We start from the raw sequence: 20396 nt of genomic DNA, 5'->3' as shown, positions 1-20396 counted from the left end.
GGTGCTCTCTGCGGCTGCGCACCTCTCGAAGCGTCGGAGCAACGGCCAGCGCCCCGTTCCCACGCTGGACGCTCGTTCGCCCGCCCCAGCCCCGTTTACTCATCCCGCGCGCCGCGGTCGTGGCGGTTCGCGGGCACGCGCTCTATTGCCGGTTGGCGAACGCACCCGGTAGGGCTCCCAGGCCGCAGCAGGGGGTCATGCTCCCCCCGGGAAGCGGGGTGGGGACATGGGCTCGGGCCTTGTCTTCCCCGGCGGGGCTCCGCTCCAGTGAATCTGGTCTGTGCGCGGCGCCGCAGCGTGGGAACCTTTCGAATCGGCTTCGCCCCTCGTGAAGGGGGCCCGGCGGGGCGGGGGGAGCGGCCAGGGGCCCTGGGCGGGTGGCTCTGCCCTGCCGACGGGCCGCCTGCGGGGCCTTCTCAGCAAACTCCTGTTCCCCGAACCGCTTCCAGTCCGTTTATAGCAACAATGCACCCGCCGCAGTCACGGGTCACCTGTCTCCCAGCAGCCTCCCCGCACCCCACCAGGGTCATCGTGTTGGTTCATAACAAGTCAGTGGTTTTCAACTGGACCCCTAAACATTTCAAAGAGAGGCGTGGACAGTGACGAGCTGCCAAAATCTTAACAACGGGTTCCCTCCTCGCTCCACAAGGGGGTCGTTGCCCCCCCCCCCGGGACTCCTGCCCCATCCAACCCCCCCGCATTCCTTGACGCTACCCCCCAGGACCCCTGCCCCATCCACCCCCTCCCCTGTCCCCTGATTGCCTCCAGAACCGGGCAGGAGGGTCTCATGGGCCACAGTAGTGGGTGCCCACCCCACTCCTAAGAGCCAAAGGGACCTGCCAGAGGGGCGAGGTGGGGAGTCCCGGCGGTGCTTACCTGGGCAGCTCCCAGGAAGCATCCGGCAGGTCCCTCTGCCTCCCAGGGGCGGTGGAGAGTAGCTGGGGGGGAGCAGGAGGAGCGGTCACTCCCCCCACTGATCGCATCAAAAGTAGCGCCTTAGGCGCCAGTTCCTTGGGTGCTCCGTGGCTGGAGCACCCACGGGGAAAATTTGGTGGGTGCAGAGCACCCACCGGCAGCTCCGTGCCCGGCCCCAGCTCACCTCTGCTCCACCTCCTCCCCTCAACCCACCGCCCGACTCTGCTTCTCCATGCCGCCGTCCCCCCCCCCCCCCCCCGGCTTCCCGCGAATCAGCTGTTTGCCGGGGAGGACTGAGAAGCAGGCTTTGGCTTCCCGCTCAGGCTGAGGGTGGTGGAGGTGAGCTGAGGCAGGGAGCAGTTCTCCTGCGCGCCCCCGCAGGTTACCTGCTGTGGCGCAGGCGGCCCTCCTCGTGCCCCCCCACCCCAGCTCACCTCCGCCTCCCTGGACCTGAGTGGGAAGCTGCTGCTTGCTTCTCAGCCTGACCTAGCTTCCTGTGCGAACAGCTGATTCGCGGGAAGGGGGGGCGGCGAAGCGGAGCGGAGGTGAGCTGGGGGTGGGGCGGGGAGCTGCCGGTGGTTGCTCTGCACCCGCCAAATTTTCCCTTTGGGTGCTCCAGGGCTGGAGCACCTATGGAGTCGGCGCCTAAGGTGCCACTTTTGGCCGCAAGGAACAAGTGGTTCTAAAAGGGCTTCTAAATTTAACAACCAGTTCTCGCGAACTGGTGCGAACCGGCTCCAGCTCACCACTGGGTGTGGACCCCTTTGGAATTTGTAGGCATAGTCTGTGGACACCTCTTCCCTCCGCTCCCCTCCCCCCCCGCGGGGTGCACAGATTGAAAACCATTGATGTAAACCCAAAGTGCCCAAGCTGGATAGTGCTACATCTGTTGAAAATCAAAACACAAATACACATAACCATAGTTTTGCTTGCATTTGCATCTTCCTGGAAAGAGTTGCTTTTTGTCTCTATTCACAAGTATTAAAAACTGACAGATAATCATTTTTGCCCTCATTCTTTGTTTATAGGAAGAGAACAATCCTAAATTACCTTTTAACACACCACAGATTGCACTGTGAACACTCTTGGCCTGAATAAAACGTTGACAACGTCTTTTACATTGTTATGATGCTTAAGTATTTGTAAGGCAGCTATTATCCTTGTATCTACATTATAAATATTCTTTACACTTAATATATTTTTTGCTTTCCAGTTTGACCCTCAATTTCAACTGTATCTAAAGGGCCAGGGCTTACTAAAAGGTTTAGAAAAACCTGATATTTTGCAAATGGTAGCAAAAAGCTAAATGTATTTTGAGTTCTAAAATGAAAGTGTGTTCAAACTATTATTTTTTTCTGCAACCTTTTATTCCTTCCAAAGCATTGGGAATCATATACTAAACAGACAGTGATTTCAGAACTGTACCTACAATAAGCAATATTTGGTCAATGTTCACACACAAATTCCAAAACAAAAATATCAGTATTATGATAGTTATAACATTATTGTATAACAGTATTGTAATAGTAGTAATATATCTTATCCTGATCATACAAAACTTATATACATGCTTAAAACTTAGTTTAGTTAGTTCACACTAGAATCTGTATTTAAATATATAAAAACAAGAAAGCTGACATGAGGCTGTAGGAAAACAAAAACTGTGCATTCTGAGTCAATATATTTTTAATCTCATGAGTGGCAGAGATGAGACATATGCCCATAAATGAAGCCCTTTATGCTATACTTGTCTCATACCTCACTGTTCTTTTGTTGTAGAAATGGTTTAAACAAAATCAAGCATCCCAAAACCAAAGTGTACAAACCATGCCAAGAATGTAAATATATTAGAAGAGTGGGTTGCAGAATCCTTTGAGGTGAGAGGAAAGTATAGAATCTTCAGGAGGTAAGTGTGTTCAGATGTATATTCTGTGGAGGTACATTGTGACAAAACACTGATACATGCCAGTGTGTCAGAAAGTAAGATCTGAACTTAACAGGGAGCATACCTAAGGGGCGTCTGTGCAAGAGACTAGAAGGAAGGAATAGTCTGTAATGTTTCTGATCTCACTTGTGTCAAGAAACAAGTTCTCTTTCCTGCATTTGTGTGACTTGCCTTTAGATAAGGTCTGTTTTCTTCTTCTTCTTAAATGGATCATACACAGAAATTATTTAAATTCTAAGTCGCTTCTAGATTCCTTTGGAATCCACATTGAATTCAGTGAAGTGTGTATTTAGGGACAGAAAATAGCTAATTGGGACTATTTGAGAAGAGCTAATAGAATTTAGCACTATAAGGAAAACTGTAGTGATCATGTACTATTGTAACTGGAGATCAGTGAATATTTTCTACAGTTAAACCATGTTAAGCAACTACTGCTTCATGGAAATTACATTTTGAAACAAATGGAGCAAAATTATACTCAATGTTTTGGATACATACAGGCAGGTGTAAGAGAGGTGTTTACCTAATAGGAGTGGTGCCTTGTACAGGCTTCGCTGTACATATTGTAATAAATTCTTTCTGAACTGGTGAGTTATGTATATCTAATTGTGCATCACCGTCTGAAGTTCTATATAACTAATCGACAATGAGCCATGTTTAAGAGAGTTTGTTGTTTCCTTAAATGTAATCTAGTTAGAAAGATTGTTAAAAATGTTCAAAACAACTGAAATGATAATAAGAACATAAGAATGGCCATACTGGGTCAGACCAAAGGTCCATCCAGCCCAGTATCCTGTCTGCTGACAGTGGCCAATGCCAGGTACCTCAGAGGGAGTGAACCTAACAGGTAATGATCAAGTGATCTCTCTCCTGCCATCCATCTCCATCCTCTGACAAACAGAGGCTAGGGATACCATTCCTTACTCATTCTGGCTAATAGCCATTAGTGGATTTAACCTCCATGAATTTATCTAGTTCTCTTTTAAACCTTGCTATAGTCCTAGCCTTCACAACCTCCTCAGGCAAGGAGTTCCACAGGTTGACTGTGCGCTGTGTGAAGAAGAATTTCCTTTTATTTGTTTTAAACCTGCTGTCCATTAATTTCATTTGGTGGCCCCTAGTTCTTATATTATGGGAACAAGAAAATAACTTTTTCTTATTCACTTTCCCTATACCACTCATTTTATATAGCTCTACCATATCCTCCCTCAGTCTCCTCTTTTCCAATCTGAAAAGTCCTAGCCTCTTTATCTCTCCTCATATGGGACCTGTTCCAAACCCGTAATCATTTTAGTTGCCCTTCTCTGAACCTTTTCTAATGCCAGTATATTGTTTTTGAGATGAGGAGACCACATGTGTACGCAGTATTCAAGATGTGGGCGTACCATGAATTTATATAAGGGCAATAAGATATTCTCCATCTTATTCTCTATCCTGATTTTTAATGATTCCAAACATCCTGTTTGCTTTTTTGACTGCTGCTACACACTGCATGGAGGTGTTCAGAGAACTATCCACAATGACTCCACGATCTCTTTCCTGATTAGTTGTAGCTAAATTAACCCCCATCATACTGCATGTATAGTTGGGGTTATTTTTTCCAGTGTGCTTTACTTTATATTTATCCACATTAAATTTCATTTGTCATTCTGTTGCCCAATCACTTAGTTTTGTGAGATCTTTTTGAAATACTTCACAGTCTGCTTTGGTCTAAACTATCTTGAGCCGTTTAGTATCATCTACAAACTTTGCCACCTCACTGTTTACCCCTTTCTAGAGATCATTTATGAATAAGTTGAATAGGATTGGTCCTAGGACTGACCCTTGGGAAACACCACTAGGTACCCCTCTCCATTCTGAAAATTTACCATTTATTCCTACCCTTTGTTCCTTTTCTTTTAACCAGTTCTCAATCCATGAAAGGATCTTCCCTCTTATCCAGTGACAACTTAATTTACAGAAGAGCCTTCGGTGAGGCACCTTGTCAAGGCTTTCTGGAAATCTAAGTACATTATGTCCACTGAATCCCCCTTGTCCACATGTTTGTTGATCCCTTCAAAGAACTCAAATAGATTAATAAGACATGATTTCCCTTTACAGAAACCATGTTGACTTTTGCCTAACAATTTATGTTTTTCTATGTGTTTGACAAGTTTATTCTTTACTATTGTTTCAACTAATTTGCCTGGTACTGACGTTAGACTTACTGGTCGGTAATAGCCGGGATCACTTCTAGAGCCCTTTTTAAATATTGGCATTACATGAGCTATCTTCAAGTCACTGGGTACAGAAACTGATTTAAAAGACAGTTTACAAATCATAGTTAATAGTTCTGCAATTTCACATTTGAGTTCTTTCAGAACTCTTGGGTGAATGCCATATGGTTGCGGTAACTTGTTACTGTTAAGTTTATCAATTCATTCCAAAACCTCCTCTAATGACACTTCAATCTGTGACAATTCCTCTTGCTTTATTCAAATCATACTATACTGGCATATAATATTGATGATTTAGTGCATGGAAGTGCATGTCCACTTCATTTTCTGATGAAAATACATCAGACGTGTGCATGCTCTTTGTCAGTCACGCAGCATTAATGAAGATTTTTATGGATATAACCTACCAATTTGTTTTGATTGTGTTCATGACTTTTATTCACCTAGCCACAGAAGAACAAGCTTTTATTCACAAGAATTCTTGCTGGAAGCAAAATCTCTCAAATCCTAGTGTGAATAAATCTGTTTATGAGAGCATTTCTATTGGGATACTCTTGTGGTCATTTTGCAAAGCTGTTTTAATTACTCTCACTTTAGTCTGATACTTACAAATATTCACAGATAATTTGTGAACAGAAAAAGGAATTCCAGTTGATAAAGCTTAGGTCATCTGATCAAGGAGCAGACACAACAGCATGTGACTTACGTGACTAGCTCATAAAGTGTGTATAGCAAATATTTATTGAAACCAGCTCAAAAACTCTGTGATCAAATGTTCATGCACAAAGTATTGAATACTTGTAAAAAATGAGCAAATTAGTATTTACTATTAGTAATACTGCAGTGCCTATAGGCCCCAACTCCGATTAGGTCCCCTGGTTCTAGGCAGTGAGAGAAAGTTTGTGACTTGAAGAGCTTGCAGTCTAAATAGGGAAGAAGGACAAAGGGGTGAGAAGGGAATGGACACAAATGACCTTTTCCAAAGTTATCTAGCAGGTTGTGGTAGAACTGTGAATCCTGACTCCTAGCCTAGTGCCTTGTCAATTAGATAACACTGTCTTTAATACAATGCACAACCTCTTCACAGAGCAGTCACACACACACACACACACACACACACACACACACACAGAAGGCTGAATTCCTTGGCTAAACTATTTGCAACAAACTATTTGATATGGTCTAGTTAGTAATTCTTAAAATATTTTTTAGTTTAAATCGGGAATCACTGTTTAGTGTCTGTTTCCTTTACATTTTTCAGGAGGTGTGAATGGACTCTGAATATCTCAAGAGATGCCTAGGAATATGCTTGGCAAAGGGACTTGCAGAAGTGGTAGAGCATCGGCCCATAGACCCAATAGAGTACCTGGCATACTGGATTTACAAATACAGGAGAAATTTAGATGAAGAACAAGAGGTGGATCTCTCTGCATTTAAAATGATTACTGTTACTCTTTCACAAACTTTAATGACAATATAGCCAATATTAGTTAATCTTTTTTCTGATTTGTCAATATCATGCAATGACAGAGGAAGCAGGAGAGGGCTGAACTGGAGCAAGAGCGTGAGGAGGCCCTGAAAGAACTGGAAATGTCAGAAAAAATGAAGGAAGAAGAACTCACGATCCAGCAGAAACTTGCAGAGGAGCAGCAGGTATGGCATAATATAGTCAATAATAAAAGTAATTAAAATTTCTAGCAGATAATACTGTGGCATTGACACCTCATAACTAAGGCTAAGTTTTAATCACAGGTATTTTTAGTAAAAGTCATGGACAGTAAACAAAAATTCATGTCCTGTGACCTGTCCATAACTTGTTCTATATACCCCTGACTAAATCTTGGGTACTCAAGGGGTCGGGGTGGGGGGAGGATAGCCCAGCAGTGCCATGGGGCTTTGGGGTGGGGTGTGGCCCAAGGGGCGGCGCAGGTGCTCTGGGGTGGGGTGCAGCCCAGGACCCTCGCTGGTGCTGGATGGGGGAGAAGGTTTGGTGGGGCTGGCAGGCTCCCTACCTGGTTGTGCATGGCTCCTTGGAAGCGGCGACATGTCCCTCGGCTCCTAGGCAGAAGCGTGCCCAGGGGGCTCTGCACACTGCCTGCGCCCTGAGTGCTGCTTCTGCAGCGCCCATTGGCTGGGAACCGTGGCTTGTGGGAGCTGCGGGGGTGGTGTCTGCAGGCAGAGGCAGTGCGTAGACCTGCCTGGCCGCGCCTCCAAGGAGCCAAGGTTGGGATATGTTGCCGCTTCCAGGGAGCCCCCCGAGGTAAGAGCTGCCCAGAGCTCTCACTCCTATCTGCACGCCAACCCCCAGCCCTGAGCCCCCGCCCACATCCAAACTCCTGCTGTTTCGGGGATGGGGGGTTGTGGTGACCTGAGACTGCCCCAGCAGCAGCCGGTGTGGCTGACCCAGGCCAGTTGCTCCAGCCACTGCAGAAGTCGCTGAGGTCCCTGAAAGTCACACAGTCTGTGACTTCTGTGACCTCCAAGACAGACTGGCAGCCTTATTCATAACACTGGAACCAACCTAGGTTTGTATTTTATGGTTGACGTACTGCATATGTTCATATAATGATGTTACAATAATGCAGCATAAAAGCACTATAATGTGATTTGCATAGTGTTTATGTGTCAAATAATAAGTGACATGACCATCCAGAACATGGAAGTGGCTAAGTAGGGAAACTGACTTCGCAGTATGATATCCTTAAATAATGCAGAACCCTGAGGCAAAGAATACCCAATTTAAGGCTTCTCTGAGCATCAGTAACTTACAAGTGGCATGTTGGGTGCTGGAGTTCATTATGTGTAGTTGCCTGTCAGTTAGGGTTGTCAATTAATCGCAGTTAACTCACACAACTAATTCAAAAATATTAATTGTGATTAAAAAAATTAAACATGATTAATCGCAATTTGAATTGCACTGTTAATAATAGAATACCAATTGAAATTTATTAAATATTTTTGGGTGTTTTTCTACATTTTCAAATATATTGATTTCAATTACAACAAAGAATACAAAGTGTACAGTGCTCATTTTTTATTATTTTTTATTACAAATATTTGCGCTGTAAAAATGATAAAATAAATAGTATTTTTCAGTTCACCTCATACAAATACTGTAGTGCAATCTCTCTATCATGAAAGTGCAACTTACAAATGTAGATTTTTTTTTCTTACATAACTGCACTCAAAAACAAAGCTATGTAAAACTTTAGAGCCTACAAGTCCTCTCAGTCCTACTTCTTCTTCAGCCAACCACTAGGAAAAACAAGTTTGTCTACATTTACAGGAGATGCTGCTGCCTGCTTCTTATTTACAGTGTCATCTGAAAGTGAGAACTAGCGGTTGCCTGGCACTTTTGTAGCCGAAGTTGCAAGATATTTACGTGCCAGATATGCTAAACATTCGTATGCCCCTTCTTACTTTGGCCGCCATTCTAGAGGACATAATTCCATGCTGATGACTCTTGTTAAAAAAATAGTGAGTTAATTAAATTTGTGACTGAATTCCTTGGGGGAGAATTGTATGTCTCCTGCTCTGTGTTTTACCTACAATCTGCCATATATATCATGTTATAGCAGTCTCAGATGATGACTCAGCACATGTTTGTTTTAAGAGCACTTACACTGCAGATTTGACAAAGCACAAAGAAGGTACCAATGTGAGATTTCTAAAGATAGCTACAGCACTTGACCCAAGGTTTAAGAATCTGAAGTGCCTTCCAAAATCTGACAGGGACCAGGTGTGGAAGACGCTTTCAGAAGTCTTAAAAGAGCAGTATTCCAATGCGGAAACTACAGAACCCAAACCACCAAAAAAGAAAATTAACCTTCTGCTGGTGGCATCTGACTCAGACAATGAAAATGAACGTGCGTCAGTCTGCATTGCTTTGGATCATTAGTGAGCAGAAGCTGACATCAACATGGATGCATGTCCTTTGGAATGGTGGTCGAAGCATGAAAAGACATATGAATCTTTCCCACATCTGGAACATAAATATCTTGCGACGCCGACTACAACAGTGCCATGTGAATGCCTGTTCTCACTTATAGGTGACAGTGTAAATAAGAAGCGGGCGGAATTATCTCCTGCAAATGTAATCAAACTTGTTTGTCTGAGCGATTGGCTGAACAAGAAGTAGGACTGAGTGGACTTTCTAGGCTCTGAAGTTTTACATTGTCTTATTTTTGAGTGCAGTTATTTTTTGTACGTAATTCTACATTTGTAAGTTCAACTTTCGCGATAAAGAGATTGTACGACAGTACTTGTATGAGGTGAATTGAAAAATAAAATGTTTTTGTTTTTTACAGAGCAAATATTTATAATCAAAAATAAATATAAAATGAGCACTATACACATTGTATTCTGTGTTGTAATTAAAATCAATATATTTGAAAATGTGGGACACATCCAAAAATATTTAAATAAATGGTATTTTATTATTAACACCGTGATTAATCACAATTCATTGTTTTAATCGCTTGACAGCCCTACTGTCCATGCACATGGTAGGTGTACTCAGTAGATCTGGACTGCTCCCTATGTTGTGGCAGACAATCAACAGATCTGTATTTATACACACATACAACTTTATAAGTGGTTGCCATTATATGATTATGGAGCACATCCACTGTGGTTCCCTGATCCATGACGTAGCCTCCTATCCTATGTGGAGTTTAGAGCTGAGAATTTTTTTTTTTTTTTTTGGCAAATATTTGTTTGAATTGGATGTTGAATTTTGATTTGCTCATGTATGCATTTTTGTCATGTTTGCTTTCAACAAACGTTATGTGAGCATTTGAGCCTTACTGTTATGAGTGTTCATGCAAAGTAAATGTTTCAATATTTGCAAAATGCATGTTTCGGATGTATATTTGAATATAAATTTCATAATTTATACTGTGTTGGTTAGTTACATATAAAGGCAGCTTCAAGCAAATCTAGGGAACCACTGCACAATTATTTGACTGGGCCCCACTTGCATGTCTGCAATTTAATGTGTAACCTCCATGTTATTTGGCCCAACTGCTCTGCTCCAACATCTGCATATGGGAAGGGGAGGTAATAGGGAATGTATCCAGAAATTGTGTGTTTGTGGAAAAAGTCGGAATTAGCGGATGGAGGTTTCCTGTTAAATAAAAGGAGGGAAAATCTGTGGTCTGGGATAGCATGGGCTAAGGAGATGTCCTGATTCTTCATGAGGCTCAATTTATCATCACAGTAGAGTTATTTCAGCATTAAACCATTTGTATGCAACATTATATAGAACTGAAACATAAGAAGTAAAGACTACAGCCACATTGCTAGCTTGCTTTGGTAGAGCAGACCCCTGGCCCCCATGACCCAAAGCCACCTGTGTGAACAAGCAGTGTCTGAAATGGCCCTGTTTGTATATCACATGGTACTGTTGCCATTCCCAAATTGGGATTTCTTACATAATTAACTATAACAGTGTAATCTAAGCATTTGAAAATCAAATATGCAATTTTAAACTCATGCTGCTCTCATTAGTTTAGCTGTGTAACTTATAGCATGAGTTGCATATTGTATATTCTTTTATACTTTTAAATTCTCAATTTAACAATTTGAAAACCGAATTATTTGCTGAAGAATTTCATGAAGCATTTCAAATGATTAATACATATGAGAATATGATGTTATACCTGCGGGTGGCTCACAAAGAAAGAAAAGGCTAAAATAATTAAATAAGCTATTTGTTAAGAATTTTCCCCACAGCTCTGCCACAGTAAATTCACATTTTTCAACAGACTGGTTGTGAGTGGGTCACAATTTTGAACAACTAGCTCTGGGCACATACATGTGCTCTATATGAATGCATATGGCCAAAGGGCATTTGAATGCCGCTTTTGGACTTAGTGGTCATGTTTGTTAATATATTTTCACAAAATATTACAGCAAATAAAACAAGATTTTTGCTGTAAGTATTTGATTCTCCATAAGTGTTAATGAATAAGTGTCAATGAATAAAACATTATATGTACTTAAATTATGCAATTTCTGATATATGATGGCAGCAAAGACCTTAGGCCCAGATTTTTAAAGGTATGTAGATGTTCATGTATTCAGTATTGCAACAGCTAACTGATTTAGGAGCCTAAAACTCATTTTCAAGACAGATTAGGCGTTTAGGAACCTAAACCCCGCAGACTGTCAATGAGATTTTGGCTCCTATGTGCTTAAATCCCTTTTGAAATGAGATTTAGCCACCTAAATCAGTTAGACATTGCAACGCTGAATGCAGTAGCACCTAAAACACCTTTAAAATCTGGGTCTTAAATTCTTATGAGTTCTAGTTGTCTTCAAATGGACATTTGATTTGACCTTCAATGAGAGTGTGTGAGGGATATATGGAAGGTTAAGGTCTTCAATTGTCTATTCCGTTTTCCCTTTGACAATCAAAAGACCTTGCTCTTCATTCTGGTCCACAACTGATAAGATTGTTGAGTCACCTGATATTTCAACAAATCTAAACTTATTATTATTTCAGTTATTGTAGGTTTATGTTTTCAAGTATAAAATATGTTGTAAATGATGAAGAAAAAGTATGCAGTGTTGTAGCCGTGTCAGTTGTACACGACGGTGGGTGAGGTAATATGTTTCACTGAACTGACTTATGGTGGTGAGAGAGACAAGCTTTTGGGCTTGCTTAGAGCTCCTCTTCAGGTGTGGGAAACGTACCCAGAATGTCACAGCTAAATGCAAGATGGATAAGTCCCTTCATTTTCAATTTAAACCGATTTTTACAGAAAAAATCTTGGGTTTTATAAAAAGTAATATTTGTTTTTTTCTGTATCATTCAAACATACAAAAAATAACGTGTTTTATTAGGAAAATACAGTACTTTGCGTGAGATATATGTTTATGATAATACATTAGTATGCAAAGCTGCCTATTGAAGTAAGGCTATATATTAGTCTAGAAGATACAATAAACAAACAGGCATGCATGCATGCAAGCTCTGAAGTGCATGCACATCTGAATGTCCTGATGAATCTCTCACCCACCGTGTACACATTTCAAGCTGTTAGCAGATAACGGTTTAAAGATTTGACACACTAAAATGGGAAGAAAATGAAAATGAGAATATGTTTCAGAACATAAGAAAGGAAGTATTCAGAAGTTTTAAAAAAACAAAAACGGGAGAAAAGGATGAAGTTGAGTGTATGTGCTGCAAATGGTGTGGCATCATAGCTGACACTCAGGCCAACCGGATTAAGGAACATTTGGAGAGCAAATGACACTTAAGACTAAAACAAGAAGGTGAAAACAGAAAAAAGCAAACATTGGAATCAGCATTCATCTGGACAAGACAGAAAGAGCGAGATCAAAACAATCTAATAAGTAATTTATACATGCCCTCTGCTTTACAGTACAGCCGCTAAGCCTTGCTGATGGTCCTTTGGAGGATTTTGTATGAAATTTCTGTCCAACAACAAAATGTTCGCCAAATTCAATTAATATGACCAAGAAATATTTGGAGGAGAATGATGTTGCTCTGACCAACAAAATTAAAGAGCGGTTGATTGGAAATACAGTTAGTTCTTTGATTTTTGATGACTCGTCAGATGTTCTCGACCGCCCAATCCTGGTGATTTTGTTTTCATTTTTCATTTTGTTTTAGAGAAGCCTACACTTATTTTGGCAGATACAGAGTTTGTAAAGTCAGCAGTCAAACAGTCACAGCTTGTGTCAGTAAAACTTTAAATGAATATGCACTTTTCTGGAAGGATTTGAGCTACAGTGAATTCTGACTCGGCTTCTTACTGCGTGAAGTTCACACAAGATGTAAAGCTGAATGAAAAACCTAAATTGCTTTGTCTTACCCAGCTCACCTGCTGCATGTTACTTTCTCTCTTGCAACAGGGGTTCCCAAAATGGCCGATTTAAAAAATTTCTTAATAGATGCTGGTGCAGTTTTCAAGCATTCAAATAAAAATCTTCTATGATGTTTGCAAAGAGATCGCACTTGAATGCAGCATTTTAGTTTAAGTTGTACCAACAAGATGGTTTAGTCTGTATTTGGCTGCCCTGAGTGTTCAGAATGCAATAGGTGTATTAATGCAACTTTTAGATCACAAAGAGTTCAACAGTGGAAAAGCCATAAAGCTGAAATCTCAAGAAACTATGTAAGAAATTAGGCAAAGCCTTTGTACAAAACTCATTTCCTGATTGAAACACTTCAGCCATTACATGAAGCGCAGAAGAAATTGGAATCGAGTTCTTTAACAGATGTTGCATTTTCTAATACAGAGGTGTCTGCCATTCTGGTTAACAATATCTCAGCAGAAGTTTCTCACAAAAGCACATCTGGGAAGATTCCAGAAATTTATTTTTTTTCATGTCTGTGTTGCCAGTCACTGAGAAGGACCACCTTGCAAAAGCCTTCAAAAGTTTTTATGAAGAGCTGTCAAAGAAGTGGAAAGCTACTGATGCTCGCAATATTTCCCCTACAGCTTTTCAGAGAGACTCATCATTCTGGAAAGTCATTGTGCTGTTTGACCCTCATCGTAAAGGGTGGTTTCAGTTGATAAATTTAAAGAGTATGCTTGTATAATCTCCCCTTTTGTGGCTTCTAATGAAGAAAGCACAAAACTGGAAAGTGAATTCTGTGCTTATATGGCAATGCCTTCCCCAGACAATCACGCCATCACAACTCTTGAATTCTGGGAAATCCAGCACACTGACTGTCCAACTTTGAGCCATGCTCTCTCTCGCATCCTCAGTGTTCCACCTGGCTCAGTTGATATGGAGAGAGTATTTTTGAAATTCAGCTACATCCAAGACTGTAGGAAAATGAGCCGGGGAAAAGACTGCTTAAAAAGATTGCTGCAAGCCTATGCTATGCAGGACTTTTGGAAATTACACTAAGGACCTCACAATGAGTGTTTATAAATATTTTAAAATATTGGGCCCAATTATTAAATGTAAATATTTATAGACTAATAGTTCTAAGTCTATAACAGGTTTCAGAGTAGCAGCTGTGTTAGTCTGTATTTGCAAAAAGAAAAGGAGTACTTGTGGCACCTTAGAGACTAACAAATTTATTTGAGCATAAGCTTTCGTGAGCTACAGCTCACTTCATCGGGTGCAAGTCTATAACAGTAAGCTGCTTATTCAAATTAAAAGCTTTATTTGGGGATTAGCGATATATTGTTTTCTTGAGCTCAGAGGTGGCATTGTATTTTGAGTTCTGTTTTAGTTCTGCAGTAAACCACATTGAATTCCGTTCTTGAAAGCATTAATCTATTGAATGCTTTTACCCCCGTCCTTCCGTCCACCAAAATAAATCCCACTATTTGCCCAGAAAAATTAGTAAAAGTTTTTGCACTGATTTTCAGCTGTTTTTGTTGTTATAGTAATAAACACCAATAAATTCCCGGGAATAAATAAATAAAATAAAAACTGAAAACGAAGGACTGTAAGGATGGGACAGATTGTTTAGCATAAGTAGTTAACACATACTTCAAGGGACCATTCAAGGTAAAGTGGTCCATTAACACCCCTCCACCCATGGGGAGAAAATGAATGTGGGGGGTTGCTAGTTCTAGTAAGCCATAAATCTAGTGTCTCTATTCAGTCCATGATTTTTAATGTCTAGTAAAGTTATGAATTTAAGCTTCCTTGAAATATGTTAACTACTTACGCTAAACAATCTGTTCCATCTTGTATTTAGTTGTGACACTGTGAGTAATTCCCAGACCTGAAGAAGAGCTGTGTAAGCTCGAAAGCTTGTCTCTTTCACCAACAGAACTTGGTTCAATACAATATATTACCTCATCCATCTTGTCCCTCAGAAAAAAAGTACATACAAACTCCTCACTTAAAGTCATCCTGGTTAAAGTTGTTTCATTATGTTGCTGATCAATTATGCAATGCTCCCTTATAAAGTTGTTTTGCAGCCACTTGCTTTGTCCACTGCTTGCAGGAAGAGCAGCTCGTTGCAGCTAGCTGATGGGGACTTGGAACTAGGGTTGACCGGCATCAGCCCCCCATCAGCTCCCCGCTCCCCTAAGTTGCCTGAGCGGCAGCCACCCAGCAGGATATCAGTTGCCAGCAGTTCAGCTGTCCCTCCCCCCACTGCCACGTGCTGCTCCTGCCCTCTGTCTTGGAGCTGCTCCCGGGAGCCTCCTGCTTGCTGTGCAGGGAGGGAGGAAGAGGGGGGGTGTCCCCCTCCCTCCAGCTCCTGCCCCCCCGCTTACCCCTTCTCCATATAGAGCAGGGTGGGGACAGGGCTCAGGAGGGAGAGAGCTTGCTGGCCACAGCTGCTGTCTCAACTTCCTGATATACTTAAATAGGCAGAGTACTTACAGTGGCATACTTAAAGGGGCAATGTGCATCTCTCTCTCTCTCTCCCACACACAGGGTGTGTGTCTCTGTCTGCCATGCTATCTCCCCTCCCTCTATTCGTGCTGCCTTGTTGAGTGTGAGGCTACATTAACAACAATGTGTTAACCCTTGAGGGCTCAGCCAAGTGCTAGTTCATCATTTAGCAGTAAGGGATTCCCTGGGAAATATCACATCCCCTTCCACCCTCTTACTCTACCACCTCAATCAAGCTTCACAATCATTATTGCTGTGTACAGTATTAAATTGTTTAAAACTGATACTGTGTGTGTGTGTGTGTGTGTGTGTGTGTGTGTATAAAAATATAGTTTTTTGTCTGGTGAAAAAAATTTCCCTGGAACCTAACCCCCCCCATTTACATTTATTCTTATGGAAAAATTGGATTCGTTTAACATCGTTTAGCTTAAAGTCTCATTTTTCAGGACCATAACTACAACGTTAAGCGAGGAGTTACTGTATATAAAACCTCTGTTTTGCATACTTTAACACCAACATAGGTCATCCTCTGTAGTTTGACTTTTTTTCTCAATTTGTCCGTATTGCTTCCATAAAATGACTGCAGGCTCAGCTGGAACGAGAACGTGAGGAGGCTCAGCTGGAAGCAGAAAGGACAGAAAAAGAGAAAGCAGAAGAGTTGTCTTTGCAGCAAAAAGCTGAAGAGGTCTGACAAAGTTCCGTTAATAATAATAGTAATAATAATTAGATAATGTCACAGATCACCAACCAGCTTTTCCAAGATCCAAGATTCCAAACATCCTCTCTGATCAGTGCAGGAATTGTGTATGTATACTTTTAGCCTATGGACATTTGACCAAACTGTCAAAGTCTGTGAAAGAACATTTCTGGGATGCATGTCTAGCCCTCCAGCTTCATTTCAAACTTCCCGAGTTAGACACTGGCTGGACTATCAGTCTCTTTGGTATATTTTTCGTAACCAAGTATAAATGGTTTCAAAGTGCAGCTTAGTATACATTTGTTTCCTTAGTGGTGCTGCCGTCTTCCTTAGTTCTGGTTATGAGAGTGTTTTCGTTTAAATGGGAACACAAGTAAATCCTATTTGTAAATGCAAACACACCTAAGATTTGTCTACACTTACAGTTTTGTTGCTTTAGCTGTGGTGTACCTAATGCAGTAAACCTTCCTACTGTGAATACACTTATGCTAGTATAAAAATGTTTATACCAATATAGCTTATTCTGGTTTGTGAGGCAAAATAAGCTATACCCTCATAAGGGATCTTTCTGTTGGTATACCTTTGTCTACATACAGCTTTTACAGGTATGTCATAAAAAAAAAATCACACCCCAACTGGCATGACTATACTGGTAAACCTTTTAAATATAGACCAGCCTCTAGTATAAGGGGTTCATCACAATCTAAAGAAGAATATTTTTCTCACATCATTTTGTCAAAATATTGACAATGTATCACTATCTAAATATTCAAACTTTATACTACATGAAAACCTAAAGTTGTTCAAACTCCTCTAATAATAACTAATATTAGACCTAACAGTAATACAAGACTTTTTTCACAATTTATTTATGCCAGGGCTTTGTTACCATAAATCTCTAGTGTGTGGCATCTGTTTATTTTCATTAGTGCATACTAAGGTTCTTTTACATATATTCAGAGTTCTTAAATACATTTGTGACAAAATTAACAGAATTACTAATGACTCACAGTAAGCTTTGTAATTCAATTGTAGGAACTGGAGGATAAATCAAGGACATTAGCTGAGCTTACAGATAAATATGGAGCCCCTAATTTGACCCGAGTTGAGGAGATAGATGAGAGCGGGCAATCTGACGTAAGTACCAGGGGAAAAAAAAGTCTTAAGTAATCCCTGCATAGAGATTTTTCTGTCCCCACTGATGCCTATACAGTTAAGGCTGTGTCAGCACTTCCATTATGGCCTAAAAGAGAATATTTGGGCCATATTTTCCAGACCTCCTGAAGAGAGCTTGATCCCCAGTGCATGTTAGAGCAGCCTTTGGAATGCGCTCTCTGGTTGTTGGCTGCCACTGGCCCCCACAGGCCATTCCCACAGCCAAGGATGAGTTGATTATAGGAACTTTCTTGCCCTGCTTCATTTTCCCCCAGCTGTGCCCCTGTTTCAGCAGTTGAGGAAATGGTGATGGAGCCAATGTGGTAAAGGAAATCCTTAAATTTTAAACTTTGTACAACTTTTTTTTTCCAAATGAAAGTTTCAATATTTCCAGGAGAGCAGCTGCCTTCCCTTGCTTCTCTGATCATATGGCTATGATAAGTGCTAATTTAATCAGCTGGAGATGAATCTTGAGAGTAATTAGAGGCTCTTTATTTTCCCGGTGTGCTAAAGCACACAGTTCTCACAGTATTCCTTGCATCTGTCACTACCGTGAAGTGAGAGAACATGAATCAAATTTTGACTTGTGCGAGGCATTGCAGCGTGTATAACAATATCTCTTGGGCCAGCCACTAGTTGTCAAATGTATCCAGTTACATATGTCTTTTGATGGTCAAAAGAATGTGTTAGATCCCACTTCTCAATTCAACATTTTTGAAATAAGAAGTCTATAAGTAATTGAATATATTTTGTTTTAATTGATTGTTTAACTCAAGATACTGGTAAAGACTGTTTGTAGTTCCAGTATGCTGTTGCCAGATTTTTTTTCTTTGAATTACATTAAGTTGTCTTGCCCATCTTTTTTTATTGTCAGTAATATAATTTCAGCTTTGACTTTACATTGTATGAGGAATTTTTGTTAACCTGTTTTGCATGTAATAACAGCTTGTTATTTTACAAATGTTTTACAGGTGGCTCTTATTTTTAATGCATCTAAGAATACATTTGAAGTCAGTTTTTCACAGTTAAGCTCATGTAATCATATGCATGCAATTGCAGGCATATTTGGTGTGTAGTTATTACTGCATTTGCACATGCACATTGGGTAATCAGATATACAAATGAGTAATAATTATGTGTGTAGCCATAAGTGTTAGGCATATAAATTAGGTTCACAGTTGTGTAAGCATTAGTCTGGTGATGATGCATTCTTTTTGCATTCTGGAAAGATATTGTCAGTGAGTTTACATAAAAACTGTGGGACCAGAATAACATTCTTACAGTATTGTATACACTTGCACCCTTTAGTGCCCTTTGTTAGCTTGGGAATCAGAGATAATTGTCTCTATACAGTCTGTCTTGCTGATGGTAGAGGTGAATAAAAACTAAAGTGTTATTTCGCAGAATAGGAGACTGCATAGTCATGCTGAAGGTTATCTAAACAGTGTTTCTGTTTGCTTTGGTTTGTAGCACTTTTTATCAATTTCTGTTAATACTGGTGAGTAATTCTTCTTTTTTCTTTCTTTTTTTTTTCCTATTAGGCTGCAACGAATCTCACGGCTGAATCAGAGGAAGAAAACTCAACTGATATGAAAGTCGATTCCTGAAGTTTAGTGACTTACTGTAATTTGTATTTAATATATGGAATGAATTTATCAATGATACCTGGGGGTTTGAGAGTTTGATAACAAAATGTTTTAAGGCAGCTAATTTAAGGCAAATATCATAAAAATAAATATAATTTAAATTCTGGGAAAAACTGATTTGACTTGCTACTGATTACTAATTCATTAGTGTTCTATGCATCAGGCTGTAAATATTGTACCTGATTCAGTGGAACCAGCAGAGACAATTAATCTCTTCTAAAGCTGATACACTGAATTCCATGTAGTTCACTAAATAAGACACTTTCAGAGAAGTATCCCAAATCCTAATATCCTGACTGGCCTTCATGAATATTAAATATTAAAGCTCTAGAAGTAACCTTAGGGATTTATCCTGATGTCAGTGTCCTAAAATTCTCCTCTTCTCATTTATTAGATTGGTTACTGCTTCCATCCAGAACTAGTTGCATTTCATTAGTGGAAGAAGTGATTCCTGTACGTACACTGTTTATAATAAAGGTCTTGATCTGAGTTCTCTAGGATCAATGGGATTACTCATGTATTGAAAATTTTACAGATGCTTAAGTGCTTTGCTGTATGTGGGCTACAGTGCTTAGTACCTTGCAGGATGGTGTTATCTGATGAATTCTTGTTAGTAATGGGCAGACCTCAAAAGGTTTTGAAGTTCACTTCAAATAGGCATCAGATAATCATCATAGCCTGATTAGCCTGATTTCCTGACCAAAGAGATTTCCCTTTTTCTTGTGAGATTTCCAAAATTCTTTGCTTTTCTCCTGGGCAAAAATTCCACAATTGCGGTATTTTTTTCTTTATTTCATTACGTATGTTCCCAGTTGAACCCAGTAAGAGCAGATGTGTCTATTTAAAAAAAACACAACTATAAAACCTTTAAAAAATCCAAATTTATTTTGAGTTTGAGCTGGATATTGATTGTTCAAGTTATCCAAATGGCTTCTTCTGTTCTTAATCAGATTACTTTTAACAAGGAAATGATGGTGCTTTGTTGTTGATTGTCAAGAGTGTTAACTTGCCTGCTCTAAATAGACACTGACTTGTTTGGAAAAGACACCAGAATTCAGAAACTGGATGCCTCTTGGTTATAAAATAAAAAGATTTCTTTCCACCTCATTGTCTTGTAGCAGTACAGATTAGTTGGGCAATCAACATTCAGTTAAGATCAATAATATATAATAAAATATTACTCCATTACAAATTCAGTATATGGTTTTTTTAATTGATATTTTTGTGTTTTGGGATGAAAGAGAGATTTTGGGATAGCTTAGCAGTTCGATAATTAATCTGTGCTAAAGCTAGTTCTAGGATTTCTTCTGCCCTTTATAAGTTAGAAAATATGTAGACTCTACAGGCAAAGGTCAGTCATGCAATAAATACTTTCCTGCCCTAGTTTAACTTGCTCTGTTCATGTGGCAAAGCTGCCACTGAGCAGAAATGTGTCAAACTGTTGTGCTTTTAACACCATCGATTCATAATGAAATTCTCCAAGA

At 40.3% G+C, this 20396-nt stretch overlaps 1 protein-coding gene across 4 annotated transcripts; it reads left to right on the top strand.

Moving 5' to 3' along the window:
- The first annotated feature begins 8 nt into the window (after positions 1-8).
- LOC119859517 (DPY30 domain-containing protein 1) lies at positions 9-20019 on the top strand. 4 transcript variants are annotated; one of them, XM_038411733.2, is made up of 7 exons: positions 30-168; positions 2695-2821; positions 6338-6493; positions 6607-6729; positions 16001-16099; positions 17147-17248; positions 18808-20019. In XM_038411733.2, exons 3-7 carry the CDS (start codon positions 6347-6349, stop codon positions 18871-18873), a joined length of 537 nt encoding a protein of 178 aa, XP_038267661.1. In that variant the 5' UTR covers positions 30-168; positions 2695-2821; positions 6338-6346; the 3' UTR covers positions 18874-20019. The 4 variants fall into 4 exon arrangements, with proteins under 4 accessions (XP_043374885.1, XP_043374884.1, XP_043374883.1 ...); XM_043518949.1 differs by lacking the exon at positions 17147-17248 and having other exon boundaries at positions 11-168; XM_043518948.1 differs by lacking the exon at positions 2695-2821 and having other exon boundaries at positions 27-168.
- Positions 20020-20396: the final 377 nt, after the last annotated feature.

Source organism: Dermochelys coriacea, chromosome 7, assembly GCF_009764565.3.
Source record: "Dermochelys coriacea isolate rDerCor1 chromosome 7, rDerCor1.pri.v4, whole genome shotgun sequence".
NCBI classification, from domain to species: Eukaryota; Metazoa; Chordata; order Testudines; family Dermochelyidae; genus Dermochelys; species Dermochelys coriacea.
This window is presented reverse-complemented; position numbering and strand designations above follow the sequence as displayed.

Coding starts and splice junctions, on each gene's coding strand:
- LOC119859517 (XM_043518948.1), top strand. CDS start 6,347: ATGGACTCTGAATATCTCAAGAGATGCCTAGGAATATGCTTGGCAAAG. Junction 16,100..17,146: donor TGCAGCAAAAAGCTGAAGAG/GTCTGACAAAGT, acceptor ATTCAATTGTAG/GAACTGGAGGATAAATCAAG. Junction 17,249..18,807: donor ATGAGAGCGGGCAATCTGAC/GTAAGTACCAGG, acceptor TTTTCCTATTAG/GCTGCAACGAATCTCACGGC.